Raw genomic sequence first — 18,589 nt, 5'->3', positions numbered from 1 at the left:
AATGTTTACTGGATCTGAATGTTTTCACTACAAACACAACCGACCTTGTTTATGAAGGAGAGGAATCTGCGTTTTTTCCTGTCTGTGTCAGTTAACACAACATTCTGGCCACCGTTTAGAGAACCACAAGTACCCACTTACCTGCAGAGCGCTGGCAATAAAATCTTTACCGAAGGGAAAGATGTGAAAGACTAATCACCAGCTTAATCATCATCATATACTGCCAGTAAATATACAGTTTTTGTCCTTAATTCTATCAGGGTGGCATGGTTTAGGAATAACTTTGAAAATCACTATCCAAAATACTTTTAGATAGTTCCTTAATATTAAATAGAAATATTGTTTTGCAGTTAAAGAACCTAAAAAGGTTTGTGTCTGTCAATACATTTTTTGAGTGCTGGATATCACATTTTAAACAAGAGACTTTCACTTTTGCCATCGGTTGTAACAAAAATGGTCAATAGATTTGTTTAAGATGAGGACGGACCTGCAGCAGCAGCCGCTCAAAGGCCAGGCAGGAGTCCCAGCGGGGCAGGTTGGGGTGGCGGAGTGTCTGGGCCGTGGCCAGGCCCAGCTGGAGCAACCCGCAGTGACTCTCTAGAGCCCCCCAACTGTTGCGAAACAGCTGCGTGTAGGAGCACAGCTGCTCGGGGGTCACACGACCTGCAAGGAGAGAAGAAGACACTGTTAAAACTTTATGTCATCAAAAAGTCATCAATCAAAATTGGCAAAAGCTCAACACACAGTATATAAAGGCCACAGTTGTACTCTGTATACTCACACACACTCACGCACGCACGCACAAATACACAATAATTCCTCCTGACGGGAAGAATGGAGTTTGAAAACAGAATAAATAGACAACCTTTTCCCAAGCATAACAGACTTTTTAATAACTATCATATACTCAGTTTAGGGAAGAGGGGGGATGACTGATACCAAAGCAGACCATAATATTATCTTAATGAGCAAAAGCTCCCCAGGCTGGGCGAGAGCACAAGCCGTGCAGAGGTGTGTATGTGTGTGTGGCTGTGCCAGCCGGGAAGCAATATTCTCTAAATGTGCAAGAGCAGGTTGAGAGTTACTGTCAGACATTTCAGTGGAATGTTTATATGAGTCACAGTATATGACTAAACATCACTATATAAGTATATATGAATGTGTGTGACTGTGCATATAGCTGAGGTGCCTCAACACCAATAGGAGCTCTTGAGCGCCGTTCTTAAGTGTGACTAATAAGTGTGAATCAGAGATGTATTTCTTATAGAGGCAGCAGAAAAAGGTTGGACTCCTCACACCATTTAGGAACCCCCTCCCTCGCTCCGCCCTTCCCACGAAGATTCACACAGACAGAGGAAGAGCAGTGTAAAGGGTGTAAGGCCTAAAGGGGGGTGCGTATGGTGGCCTGGAGGTACGTGGGGCTGTGTCAGGAGCTGGGATAGAGAGGGGGCACATTAACTCCCCATAAAGCCCACTTCTTCATGTTGATGTTCTGAACCAGCACCAGATGTGGGAGTATTTCCTGTTGGACTACATGGCCAGTGTTTTCTTTAGCGAGGCCAAACACATGACTAGAAGAGAAACAGACAGGCAGGATAAAAAATAGAGCGGAAAGCTTCATGTTACCAAATACAATATGGAATCAAGGCACATAAAATGTAAAGACAACACATTTTTTAAAACTATAAAAGTAGATCTACATATGTGAAATATTTTCCGAAACGAATCATCCAGGGAAGCGAGTCAAACTAATATTCACAGTGGCTGATAAGTAAACCCGACAGCAACAGATTTCTGCAAGTCCCCTATTGAGAAACATATTTTCCAAAGTGAGCTGAAAGGTTCAGTGTTTTTATCGACGGCGGAATTTCTGGCGAAAACAGAAGAAATGTCTACAAAAGGGAGTCAAGTTTCAAGTATTTCTAAAGAATAAGCTTCAGTCCAGAAATATTCAAAATCCTGAAAAGCTTTATTGTGAATATATCCCCCCATAAAAAACCTCAGGCAGTTGTAACCATGGTTCACCAAACTTGATGTGCCAACCATAATTTAGAACCAGGAAATAGGTCCAAAGCCAGGGCCAAGCATAATTCCACCTGAGAAGAGGCAATGAGAATGGTGCAGTGTTAGGCCAAATGTGATCACACTTTACAGCTCGGGCAGACTAGTTGGGATAGACTTAGAAAATGTCAAAGGAAAAGCAGAAAGAAGAGCTCTCCACACAAAAAACCTGTTCTCTATTACACAATCAAACAGCCCTGGCCAAGTCTTAGTTCTTATCTATGTCACTTAAGTTCCCTTAAAAAAAAAAAGGTTCTCTGATTCCTCAGGCATCTTGATGCCAGATGCAAAATGAAACTCAGGGAGAAGATCAGTCAGCTGAGCTCTGGTTTCATAGTAGAGTGTTTCTGGAGTGGAGTAAGAAGCAGGACTGGAAAAGTTATAATTCTTAGACTAATAAATAAGAGAGTACATGTATGACGACAATGTACTTCAGTTCAACCAACTGAATTATGGAGAGTCAGGGACATCAATATGTTAAAAAAATATCTGTGTGTGAAGCATATTTCTTTCTGGTACAGTATAATGTCGACTTCTCTGTTTTGTTCAACAGCTGTGGTGGAAGAAGTATTCAGATCCTTCACAATTATTACAAAAGTACTATATAAAAATACTACCCCATCATTTAAAACTTTAGTTAAGTAAAATCCTTTTAGTAATATCTCCAAAAAGGAACTTAAAGTATGAAGAGTAAAAGTACTCCTAGTGCAATAAAATGTTATTTTTTATTCAATCTGATATTTTTGGATTAAAATTACAGCCGCAGAAATGTGTACAGTATTTTATATTTTACTGGTATATGTTTCTGAATAGGTTGAGCTCATTTGAAGTACTCCATATACTTTTGAGTTGTCTATTCTATAGCAATGCATACATCAAAAACAATATGTCTGTTTTCAGCTTCGTGATGATGCATTTTCCAGCTTATCCAAGCCACTTCTAAAGCATGAATATGATATGTTGTCAACATAAACATAAACAGGTAATCCTTCAGTCTATTACAAACATTTAGCATTAACACATCTGGAGATACATAGTTTACACAAGAAAAGTAACTGAAGCTGTCTGACAAATGTAGTGGGGTAAAAAGTACATTTCCATTGGATATGTGATGGAGAATAAGTAGGAAGCTGTGATATTGCCAATACTTATGTTGAGTACAAGTACTTAAATGTGTACTTAAGTACAGTTAAAGACTCAATGTACCTAGTTAATGTCCACTACTGATACTATACAGTACAAAACAGTTTGTCTTGACCATCTAATATGGTGGACAAATGTGAACCCTTTCCCTATTTTAATGGTCCTAGAAGTGAATTTATTGCTGGAGCAGCAATAAAACAAATCACATCTTCAGTCCCATGCTATAAACTTTTGGAAGATCTCGCCCATTTCAGCCTGATGTGCAGAAGTGGCAATTGAGGCTCGGCCATGATCAAAGTCCTGAACAATTCAAAAAGGGGCAGGGGCCAACAGTGATTTAGTCCCGTTACTGGAAGATGACTTGCATTCGAGGTGCACAGGGTTAGTCAGAGGCTAAGTGATGTCTGCTGTCAGCGTGGAGCTGAGTGGTGACCTGCCTCAGCAGCTGGACAGCCTCATAAGTAATTCTACATGGATGGGGGACACAGGAAGGCTGAGAGATTTTTATGTATGCAGTCCAAGAGGAGGAAAGTCCTGGAACTTTTATTTGTGGATGCATGTTGGGGCCCCTTTCAGTACTGTTGAATTGGGAGAACTCAGTGTACAACAGGACAGCTACATCGCCAAAATGAAACAGACTCTCACTAGAATCTGTCATAGAATTTTTGTACTCTTCAGTTATGACCATAAACGTTACATGTAGGTTGTTGTTTGTAAACTCTTCTTTATGAGTGGAGAATGACAAATGTTTTACAAATCTGTGGTTGAACGTTAGTACCAGTCATTTGTTATACATCCTCACTGTGCTTGCACAATGCATAAACAGCATGTATTCAACTTTTTATTATTTCTGTTGATGAAAACTACACATTATTATGATTATTGATATTGTTTTATCATGAAGCCATCATCACAAATATTGTCTGATCTGAGACCTTTTCTTTTATTCATAAATTTAACAATCCGTGTGAGTGGTTTAAGAGTAACTTGAAATGTAATACGGTCAAAGTTGTTACATGATCTGTGTATCATGTCTGTATGTCTCTAAGAAATGTCCATTAGAACAGTAAAGGTCCCAAAATATGCTGTTTTTGGCATGATCCTTTAACATTAAGAAGGAAAGCCATGAATCAGTATTAGAGAGAGTGAAAAAGCATTTTTAGCGACACACAATAAATGCTCATTTGAAACTAGAATGAAATTACAGTATTTCTCTTCCCTAAATCTCAATATTTTAAATAAAGAATACAATCCCTGCTGTGAAAATGCCTAGAGCGCATTACAGGAACAGAGGCCCTGACAACACATCTCTTTTACAATCTGCTATCAGTGCACACAATATAAAAACAAACTGTATAAGACGTGATGCACACATGTGCATACACACACATAAACACATGCACGCAGATGGACAGATAAAAGCACGTTTACGGACGATGAAACCAAAGCTGTCTTACTTATTCCCCGCTAAGAGCAAAAACACCCAAGATAAACACTAAATGAACACTGCACAACCACATCTTCTCTCTCTCTCTCTCTCTCTCTCTCTCTCTCGCTCTCTCTCTCGCTCTCTCTCTCTCTCATACAAACACACAGCGAGAGAATTTCATCATCCCATTGTGCTATGAGAAACTTAACGGGTCATACTGCAGCTCTGAGAAACTGATTATTTTCTCTGTCTCTCTCTGGATGATTCTATCCTGTTGTGATGAAAAGGAGCCAAGGCGGGTCAGTGTGTATGTGAGAATACAGGGCTTGTTGTAGACTGATACTGTAGCTTCTAACCAACTCACTCTGGTTTCTAACCCACCAGAGTGAGAATGTAGGTGGAAAATTCTACTCTCCTCGAGATTGAGTGGGCACTGAGAGAGCAGACAGGTATTAACGCTAAGCATTTTGTTTTACTGGGTTCAGCCTGGTCTCCAACGAGCAGAGCATGATGGATTGAGATCTCGGCTGGTGGCACTGGTGGGTAGGGATGGGAACTGTGTGGGGGTGTGCCAGGAGCTCAGGGGACTTTGTGGAGTCTGGTCCTCTGCCAGTGGGGTATAATGGTTCAGTGTGTGTGAGGAGTATGACGGTGGCCCCATTCCCCCCACTTTTCTCTTTTTCTCTCTCTCAGCAAAGACATTAAGTCAACACACTGTCAGTCAGCAGGCGGGAGCAGCTTTCATGCTACACCTTCTTCATCCCTTCTCACTTTTACTGTCCCTCCAATCTCTTTGTTATTTTTACTTTCTGCCCTTGTTGTTTGACGCCCTGAATTAGGACTGCTGCTGTTTAGCACAAATGTGTGAAAGTGTATGTAGTTGCTTGGCAGGGTGTGTGGGTTGTGTGCATTTGTGTGTGTGTGTGACCTCCAACATATTACAACCTGGTTGTTAAGAGAGACAAGACCTTTTTTACCTCTTAGATTATAGGAGCCAAGGGACCACAAGGCCCCTCCCTTTTAACATCCCCTTTCTGCCAGATGCTAACCTGCATATTAGTCCGATACCTGTGTGTGTGTTTATTTACATGTAGTATATCCATTACTTATGTGAGTCAGAGGTTTAGCATAAAGGTGAATGTGCGCGAGGGCACGGTCCAAGAGTGCATGTAATGACTTTATTTTCTGCGTGCCTACACATATTTTTATCCCTGGCTACAGCCCCCTTTGCTTCATTAACAGACAACAAAAGTTTTCGAAAGCAGCATGTGTGCGCAGGAGAATGAGTGTGTGTGTGTGTGTGTGTGTGTGTGTGTGTGTGTGTGTGTGTGTGTGTGTGTGTGTGTGTGTGTGTGTGTGTGCGTGTCAAAGAGCCAACATGTGGTTCAGATTTCCTCTGTGGCCACATGGGCAAATACACAGCAGAGATCAAGGATCTCAGTAGGAGGCGCTATGGTTCTGCACTGAAACACTGCAACACTAACATGAACTTCTCTCCAAGAAAAATACCTTTTACTCATGTTATTCAATGTGAATATGAATATTTATATATTTGTAGTTTCTGTTTTTTGTTTGAATTTGTGTTTCTATGAGAAATAAGATGGGGACTCTGCATCTTACCCATGCTCATCTTGATTGGCAGCTTCTCCTTACTGGCTGCTTCCACCAACTGCCGTCGGACCTCCATCACCCCCTCTTTTTGTTTACTGGTCAGCATGGCCTCCCACAGTGACTGTGCTGCAGGTGACCTGAATGGCAGAACAATAAAAAAGATCACTTTGGGGAAAAACACAGCAGTAGGAGTTATGTGATTACTACCAAGCAAAACAACTGTTGCTATTCCTGCCGTTTGCTCAGAGCACACGGGCCTCTGAATGTAAACACATGGACGTGATTGAGAACTCATCTCTGTGATTGAGAGCCTGCTGGCCAGGGAGTGGTGACTCCCCTATGGGACCCCTAACAGGAAAAAGCTGAAATTAGCAGAGGAAACATTAAGGAATGTTCTCAATCCACCTAAAGTGTCTGTGTGCCAGCATTCCTCCAGACTGCTCAGAGCTGTCCTTGCATCAGTGACACAGCAAGACAGTCTGTAGACCAGGGCTCCTCTCGATACCATCTCAGTCCCTGGTCTCATTATCTGCAAGGTTATGAAACACTGCGATCCTCATCTCTGAAGGGACAGTGAAGACAAGGCATGTCTGAAACACCATTACCATCTGCCATGAGCAGTGGAACAGCCTTAAGTCTTTTCATGAGAGAATCAAGGAGTGCCACTGAGGACCTTCACCATCATTAACTTCACAGAAAGTGACACTTTCTGATAAAATATTCCCTGAATCTGAATTCAAGCTATGATCATATTTTTACTGCTCTGTCTGTTCTTACTCTGGAATTTCTTGTCCTGTTAAAAAGCCACTGACACGTGTACAGTCTATCTCCATCTCTGCCTTTGACAGCTACACTGAACAGCGGACATGATTTCCTCTGTTCACTCAGGAGTGACCAGAAACTGTGAAGAGAAGGAGACAAAGAGAGCAAAGGAGGTAAGGACAGAGAGAGAGAGGGAAGGAAGGAGGGAGCTCGTTGACAAATCCACTGTTTTTCTTTCTTTTTTTTAAAAAACTTTTTTCTTCTCTCGCCTTTTCTGCTTTCTAACTGCTGCCATGTGTTTAATATCAGATGTAATCTGTTCCAGACCGTGGGCTGGGGCTGGATGGGGAGGAGAGGGGCTCACACTGGGACGCCCGCCATTTTCACACTAGAGCCAGACACAAAGACCGGCAAACACAACTCACCTCAGGACAAGAGTCTAATGTAAAGGCAGATTATGTTAAAAAAAAAAAAAAAAACTTTTCGGGGAGAAACAAGAAAATAAATCTGGTACATTTTGACAACCTGTTTGTTTGCTTAAACTGTGATTAAGATGTGAGTAATAAGTACTGCAGTGCAGCTATTACTCAAGAGCTACGACATGGTGTCAGTTTGGGAAAATACTCCACCTAATCCTTCAGAACACCTCCCATGTACTTTTATACAATTGAGCAAATCATAAAGCCATGTGTGTGTTTGTGATTGAGGATTCTTTACTAATGCATCTGTATATGTTTGCCTGTGCATCCCTGTGTGTTCTTGGAGGACGAAGACCCTCGGCAGAGCGTGGATGAAATATGGTTCTCATTTGGCTCCTTGCCCACACCATGGCCTCCTAGCCGGCCCATTCCCCTGACGCTTTCCGTGGGCCATTTGGTCAGACGAGGGGGGGGGGTGTTAAGTTGGGCTGAGGGGTGAGGGGTGAGGTTTATACTGGCTGATGTGAGACAGGGTCCATAACCAGCCAGGGACCTTGAGTAACTACCATACTATGAGAGGGGGTCGGGGGTGTGCTTGACCATCTTGAAGCGTTAAGCGCAGCCTGGCTGCTCGTCTGAAGGGGGCACTCTTGCATTTGACTTGTGAAGCCAGTACAGCCAGTGACCTCTCTGCTCAGACTGGGTGAGTGAGTGTCGGGAGAGATTGGCCATTTGTGGACAAACTGTGTGTGTGTGTGTGTGTGTGTGTGTGTGTGTGTGTGTGATTGTTGTACCATTAAAAGGCAGGTAAGCTCCACATACTGTAACTTGAAGAGAGATGTACGTACTACGTGAAAGAATGTCCACATATGTGCCTGTTTAAGTGATGAAATTCCTCTGGCCTTGTCCAAGTCATTAATGAGTGGGGGTTGAGGAGGGGGACAGTGTTCCTGGAAGTGAATGAGGCAGCAGAAAAGAATGGCTCAAACCGTTCTGACTCAGGATTTCTTAAATTTAATCCCTATTCCGTTGCCCCCTCATCAACCCCCTTCATGTGTACAAACACGTTTCAGTATTTATTTCTTTACCCTTACTCCCACTGCTAAATTCATCATTCATGATTCAGAACCGAACTTACACACACACACACACACACACACACTTGATGGATCCTGCCTGAGAGGAGTGGAAAAATGTCTTTAAATGTTCAGCTCATTCAACTTACTTTATTTTACTTTCTGCAGCATTAAGCTGCACACACAGTATTTGTTATATTTAAAGTTTTTGAGAAGTGTGCTTCTGAGCTTTCAGATGTGAATACAATGTTGTTTTGTTGTGACTCAAACCATTGAAAAACAACATTTAAAAGTTCAGCTTTTCCAGAGACTGTCCCAGTTTCTCTGTATAATCCACTTAACATGTTGTCAACAGCTTTCATGGGGAATATTTCTACTGGAGAAAGTAACTCCAATAAAACTTTGAGAATTCTATAGAGGTATCCAGGATGTTGTTTCTGAGAGGGTATGTTGCAATGAATGTATGTAAAATAAATTTGACCAACTTGCACCTCAAGTGAAATTAGATAATATTGTACTGAGTGTTGGCAGCAATCTCATAAGTTAATATCTTAAAATGTCAGGAGCTGAAAGTTAAATTTCTTCATAGTCAAGGGTGTCGTTTCCACTGGGGTGGCAGGGACATGTCCTTCTCACTTCGGAAACTTGTATTACTGTACCCCAAACTTTTATATCTCTAGGTTGAACTTTGTATTCAAAATTTGAACATTGTCATCATTTATGGTCCAGCTTCTATTATACGGAACATTTTTAATATGCTCATCGTAGTCACCTTCAGGCATTGGACCTGAGCAATTAGCTTGGCAAGGAACTTTACCTTTTTTTACCTGGCTCATGCTGATGGGGTTGTGAGGGCCGTATAAGCATGAAAGGAGGGCCTACTATGCATCTTAGTGTTGAAAAAAAAAACATTCAGATCTTTCAAATTGGGGTAAAAACACAAAAATACAAAAATAATCTAATGTGTATTTTTTCATTTCATTATTTTTATTTAAGGATATTTACTCTACTCATTCCAGAAATCTCTCTCTGCTTGAATGCATATCTCGAGAACTGTTACCTATCAGCTTCACACTTGGCGTGTGTATTGTTAAGGATCTAAGGAAATACATGGTTGAATTTGGTGCTACTTGGAAAAGTGATACATTCACTATTATTAAACTCTGAATTAGCTGTCGACCAGTGCTCTGTAGCAGCAGTGGCTGAGACTCATTAATGTAGTTAACATTGCTGATCATGACAACGGAAATGACAACTGATTCTCTATTTCGTCTGTTCTGGGTACTGAGTTGAGCTTTGCAGAGCTTTGAATAAACAGGTGAACAGCTCTTTGTGCAGCAGCGGTGGTGCAGCGTCAGGGTTCTGTGGAATGATTCCAGAAGCAGGACTTTACTTGCCACTGCTCAATTACTGAGGGTCACTTTTACAGTCTCAGAAAGAAAACTGCAACCAGCATCACCACAGGACAAGAGAACAACCCAATCCAGACAGGCACTACACTTGAAACAAAGATTAACTTGTTATTACATCCTCTGGTCTCTACAGAAACCAAATATTATTTAAGTGGTTGGTGCATTAACAATTCTGAGGTTCACATGGAATTACCTTTTTTATTTATTTTTTGTTTCCCTGCAACCAAACCTTACCCCCCGCTTATCCGGTTGCCTTCATCTTGTATTTATCCAAACACTTAGATAGCTGAGCAGCATCCTACTACACATCACAGATCATCATTTTTTGCACCACTTCTCCATGTTTGTCGGCATCTGTACAACACGACACATCCACAAATTACAGCACTCCCCAGTGCATGCTAATGCAACCTTAATGCGATCAAGCGTGTCTAACATCACACTCATCACACCTCATATACCAGCCTGTAATTTATTTCCCTGTGCAGATGATTAAGATGATCGAAGTATTCTCAGACATGCCTACGTATAACAGAAACAACCAACTAGAATTGTGCAAGGTCAGCCCCATTCCTTGTCGACTTAATTTATGAAGTGTCTTGAATGGGGTAAAAAACACTGTCGGTTTCCTGTAAACATCCCAATGTAGAACAGGACATTACATGAGATTGAAAGGGAGAAGTTGACCAAAACCAGACCTGGCCTTGAGTTTCTGTATGTCCTGGCAAGAGGGACAAACGACCCGATGGATTTATGTAGAAAAAAAAAGGAGAAAGAGGAGTTCTGCAGGAAGTGAGCAGGGGAGGAGATATATACACAGGAAAAAACTCAAACAAACCAACACAGATTTAACAGGAGCTCTCATGGGCATTATTCAGTAATGACCCCATGTATCATTTTCCTAAATCTCAATGCAAAATACATTTTTAACATCCTTTGTGACTCCAATTCATGTGTTTGAAGGAAAGAACGCAGTTGATAACTATGACATTTAACAGAAGAAACCCTTTAAATTACATTAATAGTGTGATAATAAAAGCGTGTATCAATGTATAATTTACACAGTAAACCTACATTTACATTTATACATTTACAGTAATAGTTTGAAAAAACTCTCTCTGTCTCTCTGTCTCTATATGCAGCAGCTTCAGGGTTATATGGATTTAATCCTGCAGGTCTTTACTTACTCAATTTCTAAGGTCAGTTCTACAGTTCCTTTTTTACAGGCCAAGCTAACAACTCTTTCCAGACAGACAGGTTTAAAACAGGCACTGCACTCGTTTGAAAAAGTACATAACATTTGATGTTGGCTGCAATTGTAGAGTACAGATGTGAAATAATGTCAGTCATTCCCCAAAAAAAAGTCAGTTATACAGGAGTCTCTTCCTTCCCTCATGTGTCTTGGCTTCTTTAACGTTTCAAATAAAATCCAGCAGCAGAGGCTCTTTGAAGACATCGGACTGGCAGGTGTACGGTGCCTTCTATTGAGGAGTTTTATCATCTCACTGAGTAAACGTGAACACGCTTTTTTGTAATTCTATATGTTGTGCAGTGAAAACCAGATTAGAGAGCTGATGTAATATGCACGACTAAAGTGCTGATGGGAGCATGGTGACGATGTACATGTTAATCTACATGACTGATGTACTGTGGGTTTCAAAAGGAGATTAGTTCTTCAGTGGAGGAGAAAACAGAATTAGGCAGCAGAGGAAAGAGAAACAGGATCATAGACGGACCAGGGGACATCATGGAATCACTTGTGGCTATATCCTCCACTTTCTGACTGATAACAACTCTCTTTTGCATATATCTGAAGCTATCTTTGACCTCTGGGCTAGGCTGATAAAATCACTGTGACAAATTCTTAGATGAAAGTCTCCTACAGAAACAGACAAATATGGCTCAGAGGGGGAACGGTGAAGGCTTCCACATTAAACTGTGACTATTTCAGCTTGAGCTTCACTCTGTGCTGCAACAACAAAATGACAACACAAGCAAAATTGATTCTTACTTAGGAATGGCAGGTTTATTCTTGAAATGAAAAGGCAATTTTCTGTGGGCATGACAGCCACTACTTCCTGTGTATTGAAACACACAAACACACATCAATGCAAAACATTGCACAGCTCTCCTTGTTAGGACTTTGCATTGACTTTAATTCATTGTGGACAGCCTTTAGCCAAAACCTTATCCCTAACCTTAACCATGACCAATTCATGCCTAACCCTAACTTTAACCTAACCACGATTCATATATTAACCCTCAGAAATGTTGTTGTGGCTCACATACACCCACACACACAAGCAACGTATAAACACCCCAACTGCTTTTTCACAGAGCGAGATTTATCATCGGCTGCAGGATGGACTATGGTGAGAGTGGAACATGGAAAGTAGCTACTGTAAGAAACACAAGATATAATGTCAAGAACACCATGTTTAGCCAGAATCAATATCCTGTAAGCTGCTGCGTGACAGAGCTTTTGCCCCAATCCTCAACACATACTTAACAAACAGGCCTGCAAGTAATGCAAAGATGTTATTGAGTCTATAAATCACTTGAAAGACTGTATCTTCATTCAACTGTTTATGCCACTGTTCACTAAGTATAGAAGGGCAAAACTATCTCTACCCTATAAGCAACCACCACAGACAGAGTGTGGCCACTCTTCAAACCCTCTTCTTCATTGTTGGAGGGGTAAAAACAGGGTTATCCCTTTTCAGTTGTCTGTCATTTGGCCTCTCATTTCCACACTCTACTATCTCTGCTTCTTTTTGTTACTTTTCCCACACAGCCTGAACACAAATAAGTGTGCACGTCGTTTTATCCATGCTCATATTTCCCAGCTGGGACAGAAATAGGTGTTTTCCCTCCCTGGTGCACATGCAGGCTCTGCTGGGCAGATCTGAGGAGATGGCAGCCTTGCAGTGTTTTCTCATGGCAGGGTGCGGTCACTTTCTCTGCCTGGCTCCGGCTCAGCAGCTCCTGAGGCAGACCCAGAGCACCTTGGCCACCCGTACTTGGTTCTGCCCACATGCACACACTCCTCACCACAGGTTTCAAGGTCCAAGGCAGCCAGATGATGGGGGTGCAGGGTTCAAGTCTGACACTAAAGGAAACTTTGTGCCCTCTGCCAATGGGGTTCAGAAGTCCTACTCAGGATCAAAAGGACTGTGCAGCCAAGGACAGCAAATTACACAGACTGGGCTGAATGGGACCTGACCATAAACACACGTACACACGAAAAAACACTTCCACAGGCACTTTCATCCTTCTACATACAGTATGCATAATATACATCCAGGAACTATTACTTGGCTGTAACAAAAAATACGTAGAGAAACCAAAAACCTGCACAGATGTGTGTGTGTGTGTGTGTATGGAAATGTGTGTATGTGTGCCCACACATCCACACCCAAAGTACACTTTCTCTGGCATGATTACTAAAACCACACAGTCAAAGTCAAGTTGTCGGATCAGGAAAATTCACACCAGGTTATGAAAGACAATACGACAGTAATTGCAAAGTAAGTGTGGGGTCCTGCAGGGAGAGCTAGAATCAACAACCACCCACAGAATGTTTAAGACATGGTAATCTTTAAAAATATCCTGGAATTACTGAAGGAAATATCATACAAAAGGTCCAAATTAGGTCCCTACCTAATATTTTAAAGGCTTGAGTCGGTCTATATAACAAAACCCGCTGTGGGTTTAAGTTAAAAATAGCTCAACAAATCATAGGTGTATAAACAGGCAGCAGAAGGAGAGTTACATAGACAATCAAACCACACGGAGCCAGGGTCTAGTGTTTTGCACAGCTCACATCATGCAAAAAAACCCAGTCGCTTTTAGAAACGTGTACTTTGGTGTATTTTGTAGAATTAGGGGAGATTAATGCTTTAAGAAAGTACGCCTCTAACAACATGCATTTACAGAGTCCTGTCTTGAACATATTAGGGTGATTGACATAGACTCGTCCGTGGAGAGCTGTGCACTTGAAGGCATTTAAATGAAGTGGGAACTCTTGGCTTCGTTCTTGCTGTGTCTCAGCAGCACTTCAATCTCCCAAACATCTGTGATAAGGCTCAACTAGGCCATCTGCTCAGAGATAGCACGGGCAATAACGCTCCCGCTGATCCAGCCGGCCCCGATTAGACATGTATTCCGCACAAACACAGCACCCACCACATTACTTACTACACGTCTTCATCTATCTGTCTCCCAGCACCTGCTAGAGCTTGCGTACTATATCTAAATCGGTCATCTAAATGTTCTAAGATGTGTGTGTGTGTTTAAGTGTGCTTTTGGCTGAGACTCTTCATATTTGGTGAAAACATCTGGATCGATGATTGCAAACATTTACTGCTGGGAACTCAACATCTGCACAGACTTGGCATCTTTTCTCCATCATCATCATCATCATCATCATCAACTCTTTCCAATAGACAGACAGTGAGAGAAGATAGGCTTGTTCCTTCACCAAAAAGCCTACAAGGTTAAAACATTACACCCATGTACAGACACTACTCACCTGTGGTTGTATAACCAAGATATTTAGAACCAAAACAACTTGAGATATGCATTCATGTGTGTATCAGGTATGTGGTTGACGTGCCCCATACTTGACCCCTGCATCTGAGGGTCAGTGCAACCTCCCCCCCGGCTGTGCACTCATTATCTGCTACTGTACAAGCTGTCTAAACAGCACTGACTAGTAAGAGTTAAGCGTGGTTCCATTACAAATGAACCACCCACCTATCTCAGAACAGGCCCTGCTGCATTCAATGTAGTGTATGTATGAGCCTGATCATGAACTCAAAGTGACCAGGCACACTGCATGACAACTCAAGCCACAAAACTCTTCTTCTCAGTCAAAGTCTTTTCCTCCTGTAACCACATGAAGGGGAAAAGCGGGAGTGGAACACATGATGTAGAACTAATCCCTGCCATGTACAACAGCCCCACCACAGGCACCGAACACGTGCATCTGCACAGCCAAGACTCGAGGCAGACTTCACTGAACCAGGGGCACCTACTCCTGGTCATGTGCCACTCAACCCACTCAGTGGGGGATGGTGCTGGGTGGTGAGTGTCTTTGTACATAAGTGGGTTTGACCACACGGGATAAAGTAAAAATGCATGTATATATACTGTAGTCATGTCAGCAGGAGCGAAGGGTTCATTTTGGACATCGGTACAAGTTGGTTCTTGGATTTGATGATGATTTCTGATCTCTGCACTGAGGGAAATGACAATGGTACTTACTTTAAATAAGCTGTCTTCATTCTACACCAATACAAACTGCATACACACTTTAGAAGGTATTTGAAAGGATTTGGATTTAATAACCAAATCTGGAACTGGAGTCAATTTTGATAAATTGATCCTCAATCCTTGTCAATGGATAAGAATCAATAAGGAATCAACGAGAACGGCATTCAGAAGAGCACAAACGTCTGCCTACATTCCCCTTAAAGTTAATCGTGCTATGTAAATATCAGTACTCTACTTACGCCTAATTTTTCATCAAGATTAAAAAAGTTATTTGCTGAGAAATCAGTGAAAATGTCAGAAGCACACAAGTGAATACATCCAACCTTGGATCTGGATCTGCAACAAAATGTAATGGGTTCTTCCTAGGGTTGTGCCCCACCCCTCCACAAAATTACTATAACTTACAAACAAGGCTAAAAAGCTTCCTTTTGAAAACACATTAACTACATCTAGATTTTTATTTGGATCTGCACCAAATTGCTCACACTCATAAATATCAGTCACATGATATTGCCTGACATGTCTAATTTTTTTCATCAAAATCCATAAAATATTCTCTGAGAAATAGTGAAAATGTAGAAATTTTAGTTTTTTGTTTTAGTACAATACTGCTGACAAAACACAAACAAATGGAGACAAAAACATCACCTCTTTGTTGGCAGTAATACAAATATTTGTGCAGAAAGGAAGAAACAAGATGGTATACTTGAACCGAGGGCTTCCTTAATAACATGACTTAATTTAAGTGGTATCAAATTAATTGGTTGTAATAAGAAAACAACACTTTATGAGACAGTATACTTATCTGAAGCAGAAACTACAGTAGACCTTTTAATGAGCTAGGTCTTGCCCTCTTAATGAGAAACACAGTCCTTTGAGCACAAACACTCCCTCCTCTTTAATATGAAGTGCTTAATGATTGCACAGAAAAACATGACATAATCTTGATTGTGATTATTGATAGAGAAGAGAGAGAAAAGCTGCACCCAAACATGCTCCTTTTTTTTGTTAATTTCAAAAATCACCCAGGCTCCATCTATTGGGACTGATTTCTTGAAAACAAACGGCTTGACCTTGCTATCTGATCATATGTTAAAGGGACAGTCACTCATTATCTACCCACCACTATGCAGGTGAAGGGGTGGGTGAAGTGTTTGAGTCCAGAAAACAGTTTTAGACAGATTTGCAGCCAAAGTGACGTTATAAATAATATAATGCCTCCATGCTGCTCACGTGGTGTCATCCGATTGTTCTGAAGACCCGTTATTTAAATTCGAGCCTAAGTGATGCTAGCGGAAGTAGCCATGCAGTGTGTGTGGTGTTTTTATTTTTTTACGTTTACGTTTGAAGCATTGATCACCAGTTACTTAAATTGTATTGGATTTGGCTGCAACTCTGTTTACCCCTGAAACTCCAGAAGTGTTTTGTGGACTCAAACAGTTCACCCACCCCTCCATTGGCATAGTGGTGAGTAGATAATGAGGGAATTTTTTTCTGTGACCTATTCCTTCAGGTGTCATATCGGGTCTAATATACACAGTGAGCTGTAAAGATTCAAACATTAAATGCATTGCCAAAATACTCTACTTGAAAACTTTGTTGGGGACATATGGATGAGAGCACAGTGCAGACATTGAGGTGAGGCAGTGGCAGTGTGTGCATAATATTATCAAAAATGGCAGCTACTGAAATGAATGAACATTCTAGAATATGGACAGTAGAGATGAACTCACTGGTGTTGTGCGAGACAGCCGGGGGCCAGGGTGTTTTGGGAGTGAGGGGTGCGCTGCAGACTGGTGAGCTCCAGCATATCCACCTGTACATCTGTCACATGACCAGGTAAGGGTTTGAGCACGGTCAGAATCTTCTCTGCCAGGTTGTCACCATGGTGACCAACAGCTCCTGAAAACCAAGACATAAGGAATTTAAAAAAACAGATAACTAGAGGAAAAATATCAACATCTGTATACATACACATGTCCCTCTTTTTTGTAGATTTATCATGTCTTTTCTCATGTTGTTATTTTGTTGAGCTCTAATACACATGGTATCAATTGCACTTCTGTCCATCTTGGGAGAGAGATCCCTCACTTGTGACTCTCTGAGGTTTTATTCCCTGTTAAAAGGTTTTTTTGGTATTTTTTTCTCACACTTTTTGAGAGTTACCGGCAGAGCATGTTGCACCTTGTAAAGCCCTGTGAGGGAAAATGTGAATATGGGCTTAATTTGATTTGCTTATGATAAATAAGGCCACAACGTGTTTGATTGTGATGTGTTTATAAGGTTTAAGATTGATGGGACCAAAGTTCAGGGAGATTTCACCTGTGAGATCCATTGTTCGATCCACAAAGATGATCGACGCTTTATTAGAGGCTGTTTTCCTTCGATTCTTTGCTTGAGGGTGACTGGCCAGTTCTCCTGCTATGATGCGGCTCATGGGACCTACAGAGAAGCTCTCCTCCTTGGTGCCCGTGGCCTCAAACATCGCATTTAACACTGAAGTCAAGGATTTGATTTCAATCTGCAGCTCAGCAGGGAGGGAGTGCATGTCTACATCGCCCAGGCTCCCAAATCTCTTCTTCTCTGCTCGTTTTTCATTGATCGTCTCCAGGTCAGGGGGGAGCAGGGGAAACAGGTGAGCGAACATGGGAGTGAGGAGTAGCTGCTGTGACACGGGGGCGAACACCACCGGCACGTGCATGACTTCAGCTGTGTAGTTCATGTTGCCCATCCACTCGCACAGCTTCTCCTCAAACTGCTCAAACACAGGGTTCCCCTCCAGTTCAGCGGTCACCTTATTGGCGAGCAGGTGAACGGAGTGAGCCACGGTGGTGAAGACGACGCAGTACTGGAAGTGGCTGAGGGAGAGGACGTCTTTAATGACATCCACGGTCCTCCCCTTCAGCAGCGTGCTCACGACAAACACGGCTTTCGGCTCGTTGGCACCGCAGGCTTCGAAGCTGGAGAACTGCCTCAGGTTTCTGGCTCCTGCCTCCAACAAGGCGGCAGCCCCTCCGCTCCAGTGGAGAGCCTCCGCGCACTCGTCATCCATAAACACCACCGCCTTCTTCACCTTTGGCAGCACTTTGTCCCACATGAGGAGCGGGAAGCGGGAGAAGTCCTCCGCGGTCAGCATCCTGCCGGTTACCGGTGTCAGCTACACGAAGCGGAAGCTTAGAGCTGTCATCTGCGGAGCAGCAGCAAAACAAACACACGAGTCTCTCAAAGGTGACGTGGCGCGCGTCGCAGCATAAATGCGTCACCGAAGCGCTGACTCGTTGCCACGGGGATAAGCAGCATCCAGAGAGGAAACTGCCAAGATGCGCTGAAGAAGTTTTAACATTAAAGAGACATCAATGATTATTTTGAAATAAATATAAAGTACTGGGTCTCTGTGATTTA

The 18,589-nt window shown here is 42.1% G+C and overlaps 1 protein-coding gene across 1 annotated transcript in view; it reads right to left on the bottom strand.

The window, feature by feature from the left end:
- The window catches only part of scfd2 (sec1 family domain containing 2), an 87,987-nt gene extending 69,547 nt beyond the window's left edge, over nt 1-18,440 (bottom strand). The window contains exons 1-4 of the mRNA XM_020081466.2: nt 17,510-18,440; nt 16,921-17,089; nt 6,254-6,381; nt 488-663 (exon numbers count right to left, since the gene is read on the bottom strand). Of these exons, the coding sequence (XP_019937025.2) occupies nt 488-663; nt 6,254-6,381; nt 16,921-17,089; nt 17,510-18,323 (1,287 nt within the window). The 5' untranslated portion in view covers nt 18,324-18,440. The remainder of the gene's footprint in view (nt 1-487; nt 664-6,253; nt 6,382-16,920; nt 17,090-17,509) is intronic.
- Between the last annotated feature and the right edge of the window lie 149 nt (nt 18,441-18,589).

This window comes from Paralichthys olivaceus, chromosome 3 (genome assembly GCF_024713975.1).
Source record: "Paralichthys olivaceus isolate ysfri-2021 chromosome 3, ASM2471397v2, whole genome shotgun sequence".
In the NCBI taxonomy this organism is placed as follows: domain Eukaryota; kingdom Metazoa; phylum Chordata; class Actinopteri; order Pleuronectiformes; family Paralichthyidae; genus Paralichthys; species Paralichthys olivaceus.
This window is presented reverse-complemented; position numbering and strand designations above follow the sequence as displayed.